This window comes from Gordionus sp. m RMFG-2023, chromosome 1 (genome assembly GCF_954871325.1).
Source record: "Gordionus sp. m RMFG-2023 chromosome 1, tfGorSpeb1-WG-v2, whole genome shotgun sequence".
NCBI lineage: Eukaryota > Metazoa > Nematomorpha > Gordioida > Chordodea > Parachordodidae > Gordionus > Gordionus sp. m RMFG-2023.
This window is the reverse complement of record NC_088775.1, coordinates 88,703,374-88,719,902: the sequence shown is the minus strand read 5'-3', so window position 1 is coordinate 88,719,902 and position 16,529 is coordinate 88,703,374. Positions and strand designations below refer to the sequence as shown.

The window sequence follows — 16,529 nt, the reverse complement described above, 5'->3', positions numbered from 1 at the left end:
TTAAAAAATTCCCAAGTTTGGAGAAAAAAATAATTATTGATATTTTACATACTTAATTTTTGATAATATTAAGGTAACTTTTATGAGTTGATTATACCAAAAAAATATCAGAGAAAACTACCTTACCAAATAAACCTAAAAATTGCCATTAACAAGAAAAAAAGATATAATGTAGCAATTAATAAAAACTTTTAGCAATATAGTAAAATAAAATATAATTTAAGAACATAGACTAAATCAGCCAATTCTAATAAAACACAATAAACACGGAGAATGTAGCTTGAATTTTATTATGAAGTATAAATTGCAATATTTATCAAAATTATAATTTGGAATTCTTGTATTCAATAATAATTATATTATATATAAATGTATATAAGTTTGTATATTTAAAAAAAACGTATTTAAAAATAAATTACAGTAAAAATTTAGGAGCAAAATTCAATACTCGCATTTTTTCCCGTTTCATATGGCGTCTATGTCTATATCACTATCGTGACCCTAAAAATTTAGTAAGGTAAAAAATTTCAAAGGTTTATTACTTAAAATTTTGAATAAAAACTTATTAAAGATCATAAAATTAAGGATCTTAAAGTTAAAGATTTACAAATATGAAATCTTTGAAGATTTTAAGGCTCAAAATATAAACAAATTTCTGTTTTGTAAATACTAGAGTAAAACATTACACATTTTAGCATAAAATTTATCTTCATTATTCATATTTTTCAACATTTAATAGTATAGACTCTTGTTAAATACTCTTATAGTGCACATAAATTGAGCGTTTGCATTTCGCTGTACTTCTTTAATAAAAAAAACCTAAGAGTTCAGCATGCCCGGCCTTAAGCTCTCTCTGGATACAAGAGAAGGGCCAAATTTTTTAAAATATCGGGGGCGGACCTAAATTTGTTTTAGCTATAAAAGCCATGCCAGAGTGAATGTTACATTGGGATTATATATATAAAATAAATGGATGTAATAAAATATATTTAAAAACTTCTCATATTTCCTATATCGTTTCAAAACCATTTTATCGGAAAATTTTTACAAACCCTTTCTTACAAATCCGAGTTAGGCCATGCAATTGGTACCTCTGCAGGTAGTATTGATAAAAACCCCGATTAAGATTTTAACCAAAATAATTTGTAAGCCTCGAGATTTGGCAAGAGGTCGAAACCTTTCTGCCATCTATGAGCAAAATCTCGAGACTTACATTATTATTTTGGCTAAAATCTTAATCGTGACCGTTTAAAAAAAACGAACCAAATCGGGGTTTTAACAACGTTATCTGTGCAGATCTTTGGTTTAAATTGGGGTTGCCTTTTTATTTTACAACTTGTTGAATTTCAACGAAATGTTTAAAGAGGAATTGTTTCTTAAATTTTATTTCATTTGGAACATTATACTTTTAAAAGACAATTTTTCATAATTTATTATTAAAGTATATATATAATTACACCAGATTTTTCGCCCTCCACCCACCTTATTCTTTTCTAGGTATCAAGGCTTTGTTAGCTTCCTTGTAAAAAATCCATGTGTGAAATGGAATGAGAAAAGCAAACTAGTTAACGTTTTTTCCAAAATGGTTTTATAAAGCCAAACGGTAATTTGACCAACTTGCTCAATACCACATGAAATTCATTATTTGCGTTTTTGCAATGTATCATTTAAACTGTAAATTTGTGCTCACTATTAGGTATTATAGTATTATTTGAAATTGGTTATTTACGTTTTGGCAATGTATCCTTTAAAACGCTCAATTTGTGCACACCATTAAAAAAAAATAAATATTTGTATTATATACACATGGCATCTAAAAAAGTTTACTTTATCATGGTTAGAAGTTTTGGTATTATTGGAGAGTAATGCACCCCGTTTAACGTGCTTTTCCCTTAAATGTGATTCTTCTTCTTTCTCATTCTCCTCCGAATCACTGAAATCCTTAGCATCTTCACTTTCGGTACCAGAACTTTCCTCACTCTCGGCTTCCTTTAGCCATTTGACAAAAGGGGCAGCCCTTTTGCGAATCTCGGTTGCTATTTCTTTGTCCACATATTTTTTGGAGACCTGCGAATGAAAAAAATTTTATGGCAAAAGAAATAAATAGTACCAAGCTTATTTATCCAACCCTCGAATGTTTAGTCTAGCAAAATATTCCAGTTAAATCAAGACTTTTTTAACTCCTTATTAACATGAAGTGGGCCCATTTTTTGGTTCATCTATATCTAGAGGCGTTCTTATATCAAGGTGGATACTTATTATATAAAAATCGTATATTTTTAAATAAATTTCTACGATATGAAACCAGAGTTAAGTGTTGATAACAATAAACACCTCCTTTAATCCTGCCTCGATAAATAGTCGTTTAAGTCAAGCAAAAAATAGTTTAATGGTGCAAAAGCAAGGATTTAATTATAAAATCTACTTAACCTTATTTTCCCATTCAACAATAACGGCTTCTTCGAGCAGATCGGCATCGTAAAATGCTTTAAGTAGATGAGGAACTTTGGTCATCAATTCAGATCTGTACTCCTTGCCCACTAGTTGTTCAAAGGCGCCGAGCAAGTATTTTTGAGCTTTAGGGCATTCATGACAAAACTAAGAAAAACATTTTTTTTTGTAATTGAAAAAATAATCGGTATTAAAAATTAGTGTGCAAAAAAGGAATGTATTCTAAATGAGATTTTTTATCAGGCCAAATTCAGGTATTTCAAAAAGATCAGTGAAAAAATGATAAACCTAAGAATAAAAAATTGACTTCCTGAAGGAAAAAGTTAACGTTGTTTTCTTTTATTGCTAATACAAAGGAAAATATAATTTAAACATATTTTATAATTTGTTTCATTATATTAAATTGTGTTATTATGAGATAAATCTGAAATGATAAGTGTAGATAAAGGAAATTATTACCCGCAAAAAGATCAAGCGATATTTGGGTATTTGAGTTAGGGAATTTTGATCCAACAATAATTCAGCCAATATCATGGGAGCCTTGTCCTTTATTTCTAAATTTTCCGCCTCCGCCAAAATCTTTTTGTCCACACCTGGATTATCCAAATCGCCAGAGGATTTCAAGTCCTTAATATTTTATCCCAAATAAAAATTATGAATGATTACGACTTGTAAAAGAAACCACAATAATTCTCATTTAGTGATCTGATCTAGGCCATTTTTTTTATTGATATCCAAAACTAGGGTATAATTTAAAATTTTCTGGCACCTGATTTTTTGTTTAAAATTTCCTAAATTAAATAATTTTAGTGTTTTCAAAATAATAACAATAGATTTTTTGCAAAAAACTGAACTTGTAATTAGTTATATTTTAATTATAACAGTTACTTTCTTAAAAATGTAAATAATAACCTTTATAAGAATGTAATTTGCAGAGTTGTTAAAGGATACTTTTTAAATGGATCTAGATATAGATACATCGTCTAAAACAATATCTAGATACAAATACCACATTTTTAAATCTAGATACAGGATCTAGTTACTTGTATCTAGATCCTTTAACAACTCTGGTAATTTGTAACAACAACAATAATGAGAAAATTATGCAAAAAGAATGAAATGAAGTAATAAGGGTGAGTTTCAACCTTTTATCAACATATATATGTTTACAAAAATTCAATTGTCTTAAAGAAACAATTAGGAAAGCTTCAAGCCCAAAAGAATTAGCTATAAAAAATAGTCAATCATGAAGTATGCAAAATGATTTTAACTAAAATATCCACATAATTTAGTTAAAAAAAACACAAATAATATGTTTGACTCAAAATATACAAATATTTATTGTTTTCTGGAAACCTAACTCTGACTAAAAAAATACCAAAAACAATTTTTTTTATAGAATTTATAATGTATTTTAAAAATAAATTTAAAAAAAAAGATTTTACAATTAATTTAATGAAATTTATAAAATTAATAAATATAGTACAAAAAATTATTGACATCTTTTCTTTACTTCTTATTGGTTCAGAAATAGGTGCAATTTTTTTAATATAAATTTAATAAGGTGCATGATTAATTTATTTATGAATTAATTATCATCTTTGGGTAGGGCCAACTGGTTGAGTTAACATTGATAAATCATGATACCAAATATTGGCGAGTCTCAAAATAAACATGGCAAATTTCATTATTTTAATCTTATTTTACAAATGGCTCAAGGCTAACTTTAGTCAATCATTCTGACCTTCAAAGTATTTACACTTATTTTTTGAAAAATAAATTTCTGAGACCTATCCAGAGTTTAATACAATAAATTAAAATTGCTTCTCAATCTTCACAATTAGTTTATTAAATCTAGTTTTAATAAAATGAGATAACTTTTTGTTACCCTGATAAAGTGATAAAATTTATCAATTCTATCCTGCTGACTGTTAGAGCAATTATCCCCAGCTCTTGCTTCCACTCCGTCTTCATTCCAGTCATCTTCAAAGGGCTGGTTCAACTCTGTCAGTTCATTTGAATTCAAAGCTTTGTTAGTATTTTTGCAATTTTCTGCTTCAGTTAGAACTAATCCTCCAAAATTGGGGATAACCTCTTCCATAGAAGGTACTACCTCATTCTGAAAAAGATAATGATAAAAAAATATTCATTAATGTAAAAGTGCAGGAATTTAAATTTGAGATAATAAGATATAGCATTGAATTTTTATTTTATACATTTTGTAACTAATTAAATTTGAACTCATCATTACATTAAAAATAAAAATTAATATTTGTTTGGTAAAACTACATTTACTTAGGTCTCCATTGTGAAATGTTTTAATTTATAAAAATATTTCAAATCTTACATTTTCTTTGGCTCCCTGTCCATTTTTTTGAGTTTCGGTGGAATCAATTTTCTTTCCTTTCTTTCCATTTTTAGACTTTTTACCTATAACATTATATTATTATTTAATAAATTTAAAGATATCAATTTAACCATCTTCCTGTGAGACATCTTCAATAGGATTTTTAAGAATGAAGGCACTTAGTTTGTGATTGGGATCAATGTTACCAACATAACCACAGGCCTTACAAGATATAGTGATGGACTGTTTTTTGGCACTTATGTGCTTTTAATTAAAAGTTATTTTATTAAGTGATTAAAATTATATACAAAACATATTTTGTTTAACAAGATTTATAGAAAATAGATAAAATTATTAATATACCATAAATACAAAAATATTTCAGTTGTTATCAAGTGTATATAAATGATCAAATAAATTTTAAAAAGATTATACCAATTCTGTTTCAGGATTGTTGCATTCTGTACATAGCACAAATTTTTTTATAAATATATCAAGTGCTTCTTGCAATTTAACTCCTTCATGTGAACCATTTACAATAAATCTATCATTTTTGTTATCACACTTTGTTTGTGCTCCAAATTCACATCCAAAAAATTTGGTCAAGTCTAAAAATAATATTTAATTATTTATTAATTCTTTATTACATGTAGGAGGTCTTGACAAGCATCTTGCAATTTCTGTCATATTTACAATAACTGTTTTTATTCCATTTCCCTTACCCTCAACCTATTATTTAGTAATTTTTAATAAAAATTGATTTATGGTACCTTTGCTATCAATGAAGGCATCTTGTACCTATAAAACTTGTCTGACACATTTCGATTAACGTTGATAGTTCCCATTTTTTGCTAGGATTCCTAAATAATTCAAGTATATGTTTCCCTAAATTGCTCAGAGCAGGAATTATATTCATAAAATGATGAGATATTTCAGAATATTTAGTTTTATTTGATGCACTTTTGTTCAATTCGCTCAGAGTTTCAAGAACTGTTAGGGTAATATAATAATTAAATTGAATTAAAATATTACTTGTAATCGTATCGAAAAACATAAAGTGTTTATTTAAAAACCTTCCTTTTTATAATCACTTGTTTAGGTTTTGAAAGGAACGTATTTCTAGAAAAGAATTTTTTGACGTGTAATCAATTGTGTAATTTAATTTTAAGATAATGTGCTCGGTTGTGTATATGGTTTTAATAAATATTTATAATATTGTAAATAAATTATTTTATGAATATTAAATATTCAATATTAAATAATATATTTGAATTATAAAAATTAGAGAATGCACTAATTTTTTTATTTGTTGATAAAATAATGAAATTCAGTTTCGAAAATTGTATTGATAATTGTTTATGATTTAGGGAAATTTTTATTGATTTATAATTTACAACGTTCATCCTTATCTTTCCTAACTAATATTAATAACACATTTTGTTCCATCAAAAATTAAATTATAAGATTTTCGCATGATTCCTCTTACATATATGACTATTTTAAAATTTACCGAATAGTATGGCTGCATTTTCTTAACAGATTTACTTCATGATATTACTTAAGTTTTAATTAGATTTCAATCAGGGCAAGAAGCTGCATTGTAAAACGTGTATACTTCATCAGATGTCAATTATTATTCAATTTTGTTATTGTTAATCATGCCCGTTTTGTTGACGGATTAAGATCTCGTTGGAAAAATATATATGAGATAGTTCCAAGTGAAAATAGTTATCAGGTCAGTTACCAATGAGATACAAGACTGATAATTTAATCATTTACATGAATGTCAGTACGTACACTTTATTTCCAATATAATCGGAAAAAGTTAAATTTTATGAAAAAGTACTTTTAGTCTTTTAACCATGTAGAGGAGGTACGGTGCTCACACAAATAGAAATTTAGATATAAATGAGAATCACTATGGATTATTAGCGGTGAAGTATCGGTAAGAGGTAGAAGATTTTGAACATATTATTAATATTATATTTGAAAAACGTATCATTGACTTATAAAAATGCTATTCAGCAGCATTTATTTAAAGAGGGCTTTATATGCCACAAGGGAACCAATAAAAAATAAACAAAATAAGCTAATGGGCGTATGAAAAATAAATAATACAAAATATGGTTTTAATACATTTGTGTTAAAAAATAAAAATTATTATTTTATAAATATTTTGAATGTTAGTGATTATTTACATTATCTATTTTCAAAAAATATCTAATATATTTATATTTATATGAGTATTTGAATATTTGTTTAATCTCAAAAGAAATATTAGGAATCTCCAAATAAACTATTACTCCATTCCTAACTAAATATTCATGGCTCTTGATTAGATGCTTTTGATATTTTATTATGTCATTTACTAAGGGTAACTTCTCATTTTAATACTTAATGAATTTATTAGTCATATTTTATTATGCTTTAGATATTTAAGTTCGTTTTAAGCAACCTGGGTAAAAATGTTATTCTTGATTCTGATTAAACGATTCACCTGATTATGAAAAAGGAAAAATAAAGACTAACTTTGCAAAGTTAAAAAAAATCAATTTTTTATCCTAATTTTGGCTACCAATCATAATTATGGAATTTTTTATTATTTTTTAAAAAAAAACAACCTTGTGACATATATAAATGTCGTATTGGGATATGGAATCATGTGGGATATTGAATCCCAACGTGGAGATTAAAGATTTTTGAATCCATATTTTTTTTAAAATATTTAAAAAATATTCCGAATTCCCATGAAAAAAAAAATATATTTACTTTTTCTTCTCTTTTTTGCGGCTGGCACCATATAATTAAAAGGCCAAAATAAGGGATTTAAAAAGAGAATTTTAAAAAAAAGTAAATAGTATAAAATTATGGCATATAATAAATGATAAGGGATGAGGTTAAGATATTTTTGTTTTAAAAAATATTCTCTTATTTGCAGCTGGCACCATATAATTAAAATGCCAAAATAAGGGATTTAATAAGAGAATTTAAAAAAAAAGTAAATAGTATAAAATTAAGAAATATAATGAATGAAAAGGGATGAGGTTAAGACTTTTTTGTTTTAAAAAATATATTTATAAAAAATCCAAATTATTGCTACAATTATTCGCAATATGGCATTTCGTTGAACATTTAAGCAGGGACCCGAACCGTTATTTATAACGGTTCAGTTTGGTTACGGTACGGTTCAGTATATAAAAAATTATAGTGGTTACGTTTTGGTTACGGTTCTTGAGAAGAAATTTATATAAAGGTTCCGTTCGGTTCAGCTAATTATAAAGGTTTATAAAGGTTCATTACTGTTAGAAATTTTTTTTTAATTGAAGCAACACCATCTTCTAATTTATTTTTATTATAAGCACCTATGAATTATATATATAAAAAATATATAAGATTCAAAATAACTCATTTTTAAATATATTATTTCAACTTATAAGTAATATATTTTTAAGTATAAATGTATTCCTTTTTTTTCGTTGTGACGATAACACAAAAAGCCCTTTCTACAGAAACTTGTGTTGCTGGAACCGCCAGTACTATAAGAGCACGTTTATATAATTCTGGATATTAATTATTTCCATTTCTAAAATATAAAAACTGAACCGGTTTAACCGTTTTTTATAAAGGTTCTTTTTATTTACTCCTTCAAAAAATAATTATATCAGTTTGGTTAAGGTTTTAAGGGGATTCGGAATCTTTTTATTAAAAAAACAATTAAATTATATTTTTTTGCCGATGTATAACTTTTATGCTTTAAATCATTAAATACTCTAAGGCAATATTTTGATTCACGCCCGAAAATTCACGATGTTTTTAAATTTTTCAAAACTTTAATGCTAAAATTTTTTACACTTTTTTGAATTTATTCTATTTATTTCTTTAATTCCATAATCCATAATAACAAAAAATAAATACATTTTATAAATCCAAATTTTTACTTAGAAAAAGAAGAATGTCTATTTTTTTTTATTTCAATTGTGTACGCCTTTCCTCTAATAGGCGATTGGCTACAGAAAATAACCTTTCACTAGAAGCCGAATTTTCCAGGGCTGAAAATATTTTACTCTCTAATTTTCTCAAAAAAGGAAATAAATTTTCCTGCTTCCAAAACTTCAAAATATTGCAATTGTTATTTGATTTATTTTTTAAAATTTTATTTTGATAATATTGATATTGGTATAATTTAAAAAAAATGATAAAACACTAAAATATTAAAACTATATAAAAATATGTAAAAATATATAAAATTACTAAATAAAAATATATATTGGTCCTTAGCCTTTTTTTTTAAAAAACATTTTGATAATCTCAACTTAAAATTTGTTCGTAAATAATTTAGTTTTAACAATCTCTAAATGAGTCTGACCTTATTTGGCTCAACCTAAAGATACATAGTATTTCTCCTTATTCATAATTGATTTTTAAAAACGGCTAACTCAATATTACATCCAGAAAAATAAACCATTATATTTTTTTATATACTGAACCGTAACCAAACTGAACCGTTATAAATGTTCGGGTCCCTGCTTAAATGTTCAATGAAATGCTATATTGCATTGAATAATTGTTGCAATAATTCGGATTTTTTATAAATATATTTTTTAATATTTTAAAACAAAAAAGTCTTAACCTCATCCCTTTTCATTCATTATATGCCTTAATTTTATACTATTTACTTTTTTTTAAAATTCTCTTTTTAAATCCCTTATTTTGGCCTTTTAATTATATGGTCAGCCGCAAAAAAAGAGAAGAAAAAGTAATTATATTATTTTATTTTTTATTCATGAGGATTCGGAATATTTTTTAAATATTTTTAAAAAAAGATCCTGAATAAAACGTGGGGATTCAAGTCCGAATCCCACATGATTCCATATCCCAATACGACATATATAACATTAAAATATGGAAACTAAAATAAATATTTCCTGCAGGATCGGACCAAAATAAATTCTATTTCTCCCGAGTCTCTAATTGCAAATCATCGACTGTCTTCCCTTTTAAACTTTCTAAAGATGTTATTATAAATAAATATACACTGTAGCATTCTTAGGTTCACGAGGTTTCAAGTCTCTTGAAAACTGGAGAACCCCCTTAGAGAATTACCTATTTTTTTTCCTATTTTTGTAAAATTTTTATGTGCCATCCATAGGTTAAAAATGATAAATAAGCGATCACTGTAGCACTTAACTAGATTGATTTATATTATAGCAAGACTATCCTGGTTCTGTAAGTCAACTTTACTGAATAATATAAAAATTCTTGAAATTCTTATTTTTTTTTATTATCCTTCGGATACCGCATATTTCAAGATATTGCATTCTTTAATTTAGCTAATTAACTATTGAACTCCGTGTAATTAATTTCTCTTTTGTGTATCTTAAAAAGTGTTAATTTATATGTTTACAATTAATATCTTACATATCTTAAATATCAATTTAAAGGGAAATGGAGAGTTTAAACGGAAATAATAATAATAAAAAAATTTAATTTATATTTTCAATTTTCTACAAATCTGCCCCATTGTGAGAATACATTAATTTGATTTTTCTCTTAAATAAAGCAAAAAATAAAAGCTTTTATCTCTTCTCTAATTGATAAATATGATATATGTTTTTAAAAAATTTTAATTTTTTATTTTATTGATTTTGTAAAATATTTTTAAAACAGTTGGAATGGTGATTTTTTTTAATATTTTTATATATCAATCATAATTTTACTAAATTTTTTTTTTTAAAATAAAAAAAATTAATTTTGAATATCTAAAAATGTTTTTCTTTCCGTAATCCTTATATAAAGATATATATATATATCTAAAACCCATAGATATAAAAAATTTAAATGACTCGATTATTTAACTTGGAAGATTTGGTGGATACCCAGAAGAGTTTCGAGATTCAGATGCTGAACAGTTCGGGTCTTAATTGTACCCATTATAATGAGAATTTAAAATACAAAACTAGAGTCGTTAGGCAGTTTTTCCAATATTTGGCCCCTATCATACTAACACTAGGCATAATCGGAAATTCCTTGGGATTATACTGTGCCATGAAAGATAATGTTATGTACATCCGAGTGTATCTGACACGTGTTTTCCACGCGGTAAATCTCTTCAATGCTGTTTTCATGTTACTGTACCCGATTTTAGACATGATCGGTGAATCGTATTTGCTCGACTTTGTAAATCAATTACCTTGGAATCTCTACTTGGTTAAATACCACTTCTCTATGGCTAAAACCCTTCTCAATTTTGCCTTTGGCATTTACGTGATATTCGGCATATCCCAGATGATAGCTATAGTGTATCCCCATTATTACAAACGTTTCATCACTCTCCGTAGAATCAAAATCATGTTAGCGATAAGCTTTTTATACTACCTAGCTTGGTACATACCTTCAGCCTGGTGGTTCGAACTTTTAAAGTTTAGTAATGTATGCGGATTAGAAACTAAAATCATTTATACCAGAATATTCGCTTCCTTCACAAAGATGGAAAGAACGAGATGGATTATCTTTGGGTTCTTTAGAGAAACCTTTACGAGATTCATACCCGTGGCAATAATTCTGGTGTTAAACTTCTTCTCCCTCAAGCACAAAAAATTAAAGCTCAGATGGCGATTGAGCCACCGCGTATCAAATTTACCAGAAACGTCTATTTCTAACATGGCTCGAGGAACTAATATTTCTGCTGTAGTGGACGGGAATATTAAGAATGAACTCCGCGATAACATTTTCCAGATTGCGGAACCATCCAAATTGGAATACAATGTAGCCCCTATTACAAATTCGTCAAATATTATCCCGAGTAAGAATTCTAGGGTTGGTTGCAATTCCAAATTTATTCAAGATTCGAAGCTGATAAACAACATTCCTTCAAGAACCGATTCCCAAGGTCAACGTAAAATTATGCAGAGGGAGCTAGAATATAAGATAAGCATTAGAATGCTGGCTATACTAATGCTTGAATTTTTAGTTTTTTTATTTCCCGTATCAATCTACCTTACCACGGTAGACTTTTTTGATTACCTATTGACTACCGGGGAATCCGACATAGCCTTTGCTGGCTGTACCATGTTGGAGTATTCATATATATCCCTTACCTTTTATCTCAACATGATATTTAATCCTGCTTATCGAGAGGATGTGATTAGGGTCTTAAAAAAATCATGGTTCGGCAAATTTTGTTATAAAATGCAAGAAAAATTTGGTAGATGTTGAAGCTATTCCGAGAGGATAACAAATATTTTACCGGTGGTAAATTTTCTGTCATATTTCTAAATAAATTGACCCGTATAATTTATATTAAAATATTTGTTAGACGATATTATAATATTATTTTAGTATAATTTTTAATTAATTTATTTTAGAAAAATTTATCAAAAATAAGTTTTTTTTAGTTAAATTACCAATTTTCTAAATCATAAAACAAGTATATTTGTTATGTTCATAAATTAATGATGTGAATAATATATTAAAATTCATGATTCAAAGATATCTATCAAACTCCAACATGATTTTCGGTATAAAATACATGTAACTCTAAAAAGTAGACTTAGATTCATTTTTTGAATCTAAAAGATTCAAGTATAACATATAACCTTGTTTATGAATGCATTCCCTTTAATATTAAAATTTTAAAAACATAACATTAATATTTTTTTTTATCTAAATAGCATTTATTGGAATGATTTTTTTTCACCCTGCTTTTTTTATTTCTTTCATGTATTTCTGTCATTCAGAGGATCATCTGTTAAGTTTAGAATTCAATCTTAGAATCCAAACTTTCATTCTACCATCATCACCATTGAATAAACAACATTCTCAACACAAGATAATAAATAATATATATATTTAAATTACATTATATAAGAGGCTGTAGAATTCGTTTTTTAATTTGACAAATTTTTAACTTCTATTCTATAATAAAAAATAAATATAAATATTAGGTGGCTGGCCTAATTCTCGTAAGTTGTAAGTGGTCATTCAAATTTTATCTTAAGAGAGGGGTACTCTCTTTAATTATAATACATTGTCAATACTTATTTTTTTTAATTGACTAATTTTAGAGTAAAGGTTATTCCTAATAGGTAACCGAGCATGGACCCGAACCGTTATTTATAACGGTTCAGTTTGGTTACGGTTAAGTATGTAATAAATTATAATGGTTACGTTTTGGTTTCGGTTCTTAAGAAAAAATTTACAAAGGTTCTGTTCGGTTCAGCTAATTATAAAGGTTCATAATGGTTCATTACGATTAGAAATTTTTTTTTTATTGAAGCAACACCATCGTCTAATTTATTTTTATTATAAGCATCTATGAATTATATATAAAAAAAATATATAAGATACAAAATAACTCATTTTTAAATATATTATTAGTAATATATTTTCTAATATAAATGGATTCATATTTGTTTGTTGTGACGATAACACAAATTTTAGCCCCGAAAAGGCCCTTTCTATAGAAACTTGTGTTGCGAGAACCGCCTGTACTATAAGAGCAACTTTATATAATTTTGGATATTCAAAATTTTCTGATCCCTAAAATATAAAAACTGAAGCGGTTTAAACCGGTTTAACCTTCTTTATAAAGGTTCTTTTACTCCTTCAAAAAATTATTATATCGGTTTGGTTACAGTTACGGTTACGGTTCTGATATTTAAAACGGTTTATAATGGTTTAACGGTTCGATACGGTTCACTCCGGGTACCAGGAGTAAACGCGATTTGTTAAAGTGATGTTGTATTTAACGCTATCAAAATCACAGCTGATACTTCACAGCGGATATTAATTTTTTGAAATATACGTTGAAACATTTTTCAAATTTTATCATAGCATACCTATTTATTGACGGGATTTTGTAAATAACGCACCGTTAAATACCTCACCGCGGCGTTATTCACCAGTTGATGAGTGGGGATTAGCTTTATTGAGTTGAGAAGATTTAAAGGGGCTCTGCTAATTATGCCAACGTTTTGTGTAATACATGATTGGCCAAATAATATATAATAACTACCTAAACTGACGATCAATTCGTGTCAATAATTTACATTAAAATTTTATCAAAACTAATCAAAGTATCAATAAAAAATAAATAAATAATCTATACTGGAAACTAAATGACGTGTTGGCAGCTGATTTGTATTTAAAGATGCTTTAAAAGGTCATTTTATGAATGAATTATTCACTCTGGTTAAATATAAACGCTATCGGGTTAGCCTTGATATATTATAAATGTGTCAATATAGTTTAGTATAATAAAAAAAATTTAAAAAGTTATAGTAAAATACTGTCTAAAGCAATGCATTTTACTTTTTTTGATAATTAATAATTAAAATATTTTGCTTCTAACCCACTCATTCATAGTTAACGCTAATTTGCGGAGAGTAATACAATATACGTTGTATTTTTGTACTCCCCGCCGCTAATTTCCGCTAACTTTGAACGAGGGGTTACCCTGCATACACCATTAACCCGAGTTCATCGCGAAGTGTACAGAATATGCTGCATCTTTGGGTATTTTGATATACTTCGCCGCTAATTTGCACTAACTATGAATGCACGGGAAAGGCGTTTATTTTATTATAAAATATTTATAAAAAATGAAACACTTTCATAATTAATCAAACATTCAATTACAAATAATAAGAAAAATCTATATATAAATTAATCTTTTCTTATGTTCAAAATGATAAAACCTTTACCTTGTCAATTATTTATAATATATATTTATATAGGTATATAATTTAATGATTTGTTAGACATTTTTTAAACAGTTATAAGTAGAATTTATTTTTTTAAAAAAAATAATTTATCAATCAGATTGATTATTTTATATTGAACGTGTTAAAAAAATTAGTTTATAACACTTTAAAATTATAGAATTACATTTTGTTGAATTCAAGACCATAAAACCTACATTATTCGGTGGACACTTAAATGATTTCTATATTCAGATGTTTAATAATAGTTCGCCTCTTAATTGCACCATTTACAAGAGCTTAAAATATGAAACTAAAGTTGTTGGACAGTTTTTCCAATATTTAGCCCTTATCATATTAATGCTAAGTATAATCAGAAATTCTTCTTTGGGATTATACTGCTCTATGAAAGATAAAATTAAATACATTCTAGTATATTTGATTCTTATTTTTCATCTTATAAATCTCGTTAATTCTATTTCCATATTTATTTTGTTAGACATCATTGAAGAATTTTATTTGATCCCTTTTATATATTGATTAGTTTGGAATCGTTATTTGGCTATTTATTATTTTCCCATGGCTAAGAAACTTGTTAATTTTTTATTTGTCATTTACGTTTTAATTACTTTATATCTAAAATGGTAGCTATTTTGTGCCACTACTATTACAAACGTAATTTTACCCTTCCCAAAATCAAATTATACTATCGTATCTTTATATAATAATTCGTTTTGTACTTAAGCCTGTTAGTTCGAACTTTTAAAACTTACACCCTCTTGCCCAAAAATTAGAAAATATATCCCTATAAAGAAGAATTAATAATCATTAAATCGTTTACCGATAATTTACTTTTTATAATTTTATAGAATCCATCTTAATTATTAAATAATAGAATGGTTAGTCTAGTATCGGATTTTGAGTAATTTTATAAATATTTCGACCTATTATTCCGAAAGATGAAAGAATTACAATAATACCTTAATAGGACCGCACAACAGTGAAAAAGGTCATCATTTAAGATAAATCCAATTTTTAATTCATTTAAATCAGTGACTATAAGCGTAATATTTATCACTAAGAAAATAATTAACTTTTTTAATTTGCAAAAACCATATATTGTTAGATTTTAAATTTATTAATATATATATATGTCTACAATAAGGTTGTTTTTTTTAAAAAAAGTAAATTTATTATAATATATATGTCGTATGGGGATTCGGAATTCGTGGGGATTCGGAATTTTTTGATTTTAAATCCCTTACTGAGGGCGATTTAAAAAATTTTAAAATCCGATTTAACCGGAAATGTATTCTAGCATGTGTAGAGTATTTACCCTATAAATTTCAGCCAATTTCAGCCTTAGACATTTTAGTATTTTTTAATTTATATGCAAAATACATATAAAAATTAATCGAAATTAGAAGTAGTTCTAAAGTTCATAACAAAATTGGCTGAAATTTATAGGGTAAATGCCCTACACATGCTTGATTTACATTTCCGGTTAAATCGGATTTTATAATGTTTAAAATCGCCCTCGGTAAAGGATTTAAAATCAAGAGATTCCGAATCCCCATACGACATATTTATATTGAGAATAAATAAATTATTATCAATTTCTAACTCAAAAATTTTGAAAATGTCAAGTGGAGCACCTCCAATTCCTAGACCTGCGATGATAAACACATATGATAAACTAAAATGTGTATATTCAAAGAATTAAATTTTATAATAATTTTTTTAAGTAAAGCTAACACGTAGTTTATTTTTTGAAGATTACTGGTTAGTACACTAATATTGATGTAATAAATGATAAAATTACGTATTTTTATATATTATTATTATATTTAATTGATCAACTCAAATATAAAAATAAAATGAAAAAAATTCTTAAAATTTCTTGGCCCTGACGTAAGTATATATAACTATTCTGGTTTTTTTTAATGTTTTTTTAAAAATATTATATAATACCTTTATAATAATATTTTTTTAGAAAAACGATTTAACATTAAATATATTTTTTTTATAAAAAT

General features: G+C 26.4%; 1 protein-coding gene across 1 annotated transcript; it reads right to left on the bottom strand.

Moving 5' to 3' along the window:
- Window positions 1-289: 289 nt before the first annotated feature.
- Window positions 290-5,953, bottom strand: LOC135922969 (eukaryotic translation initiation factor 5-like). Its single transcript, XM_065457529.1, has 11 exons — window positions 5,831-5,953; window positions 5,569-5,788; window positions 5,446-5,527; window positions 5,234-5,406; window positions 4,930-5,062; window positions 4,799-4,881; window positions 4,340-4,570; window positions 2,911-3,078; window positions 2,431-2,598; window positions 1,828-2,067; window positions 290-501 (listed from the first exon to the last, which is right to left on the bottom strand). Exons 2-11 carry the CDS (start codon window positions 5,641-5,643, stop codon window positions 466-468), a joined length of 1,389 nt encoding a protein of 462 aa, XP_065313601.1. The 5' UTR covers window positions 5,644-5,788; window positions 5,831-5,953; the 3' UTR covers window positions 290-465.
- Window positions 5,954-16,529: the final 10,576 nt, after the last annotated feature.

Coding starts and splice junctions, on each gene's coding strand:
- LOC135922969 (XM_065457529.1), bottom strand. CDS start 5,643: ATGGGAACTATCAACGTTAATCGAAATGTGTCAGACAAGTTTTATAGG. Junction 2,599..2,910: donor ATCGCTTGATCTTTTTGCGG/GTAATAATTTCC, acceptor TGTTTTTCTTAG/TTTTGTCATGAATGCCCTAA. Junction 502..1,827: donor AAACTTCTAACCATGATAAA/GTAAACTTTTTT, acceptor CTAAATTTTTAG/GGTCACGATAGTGATATAGA.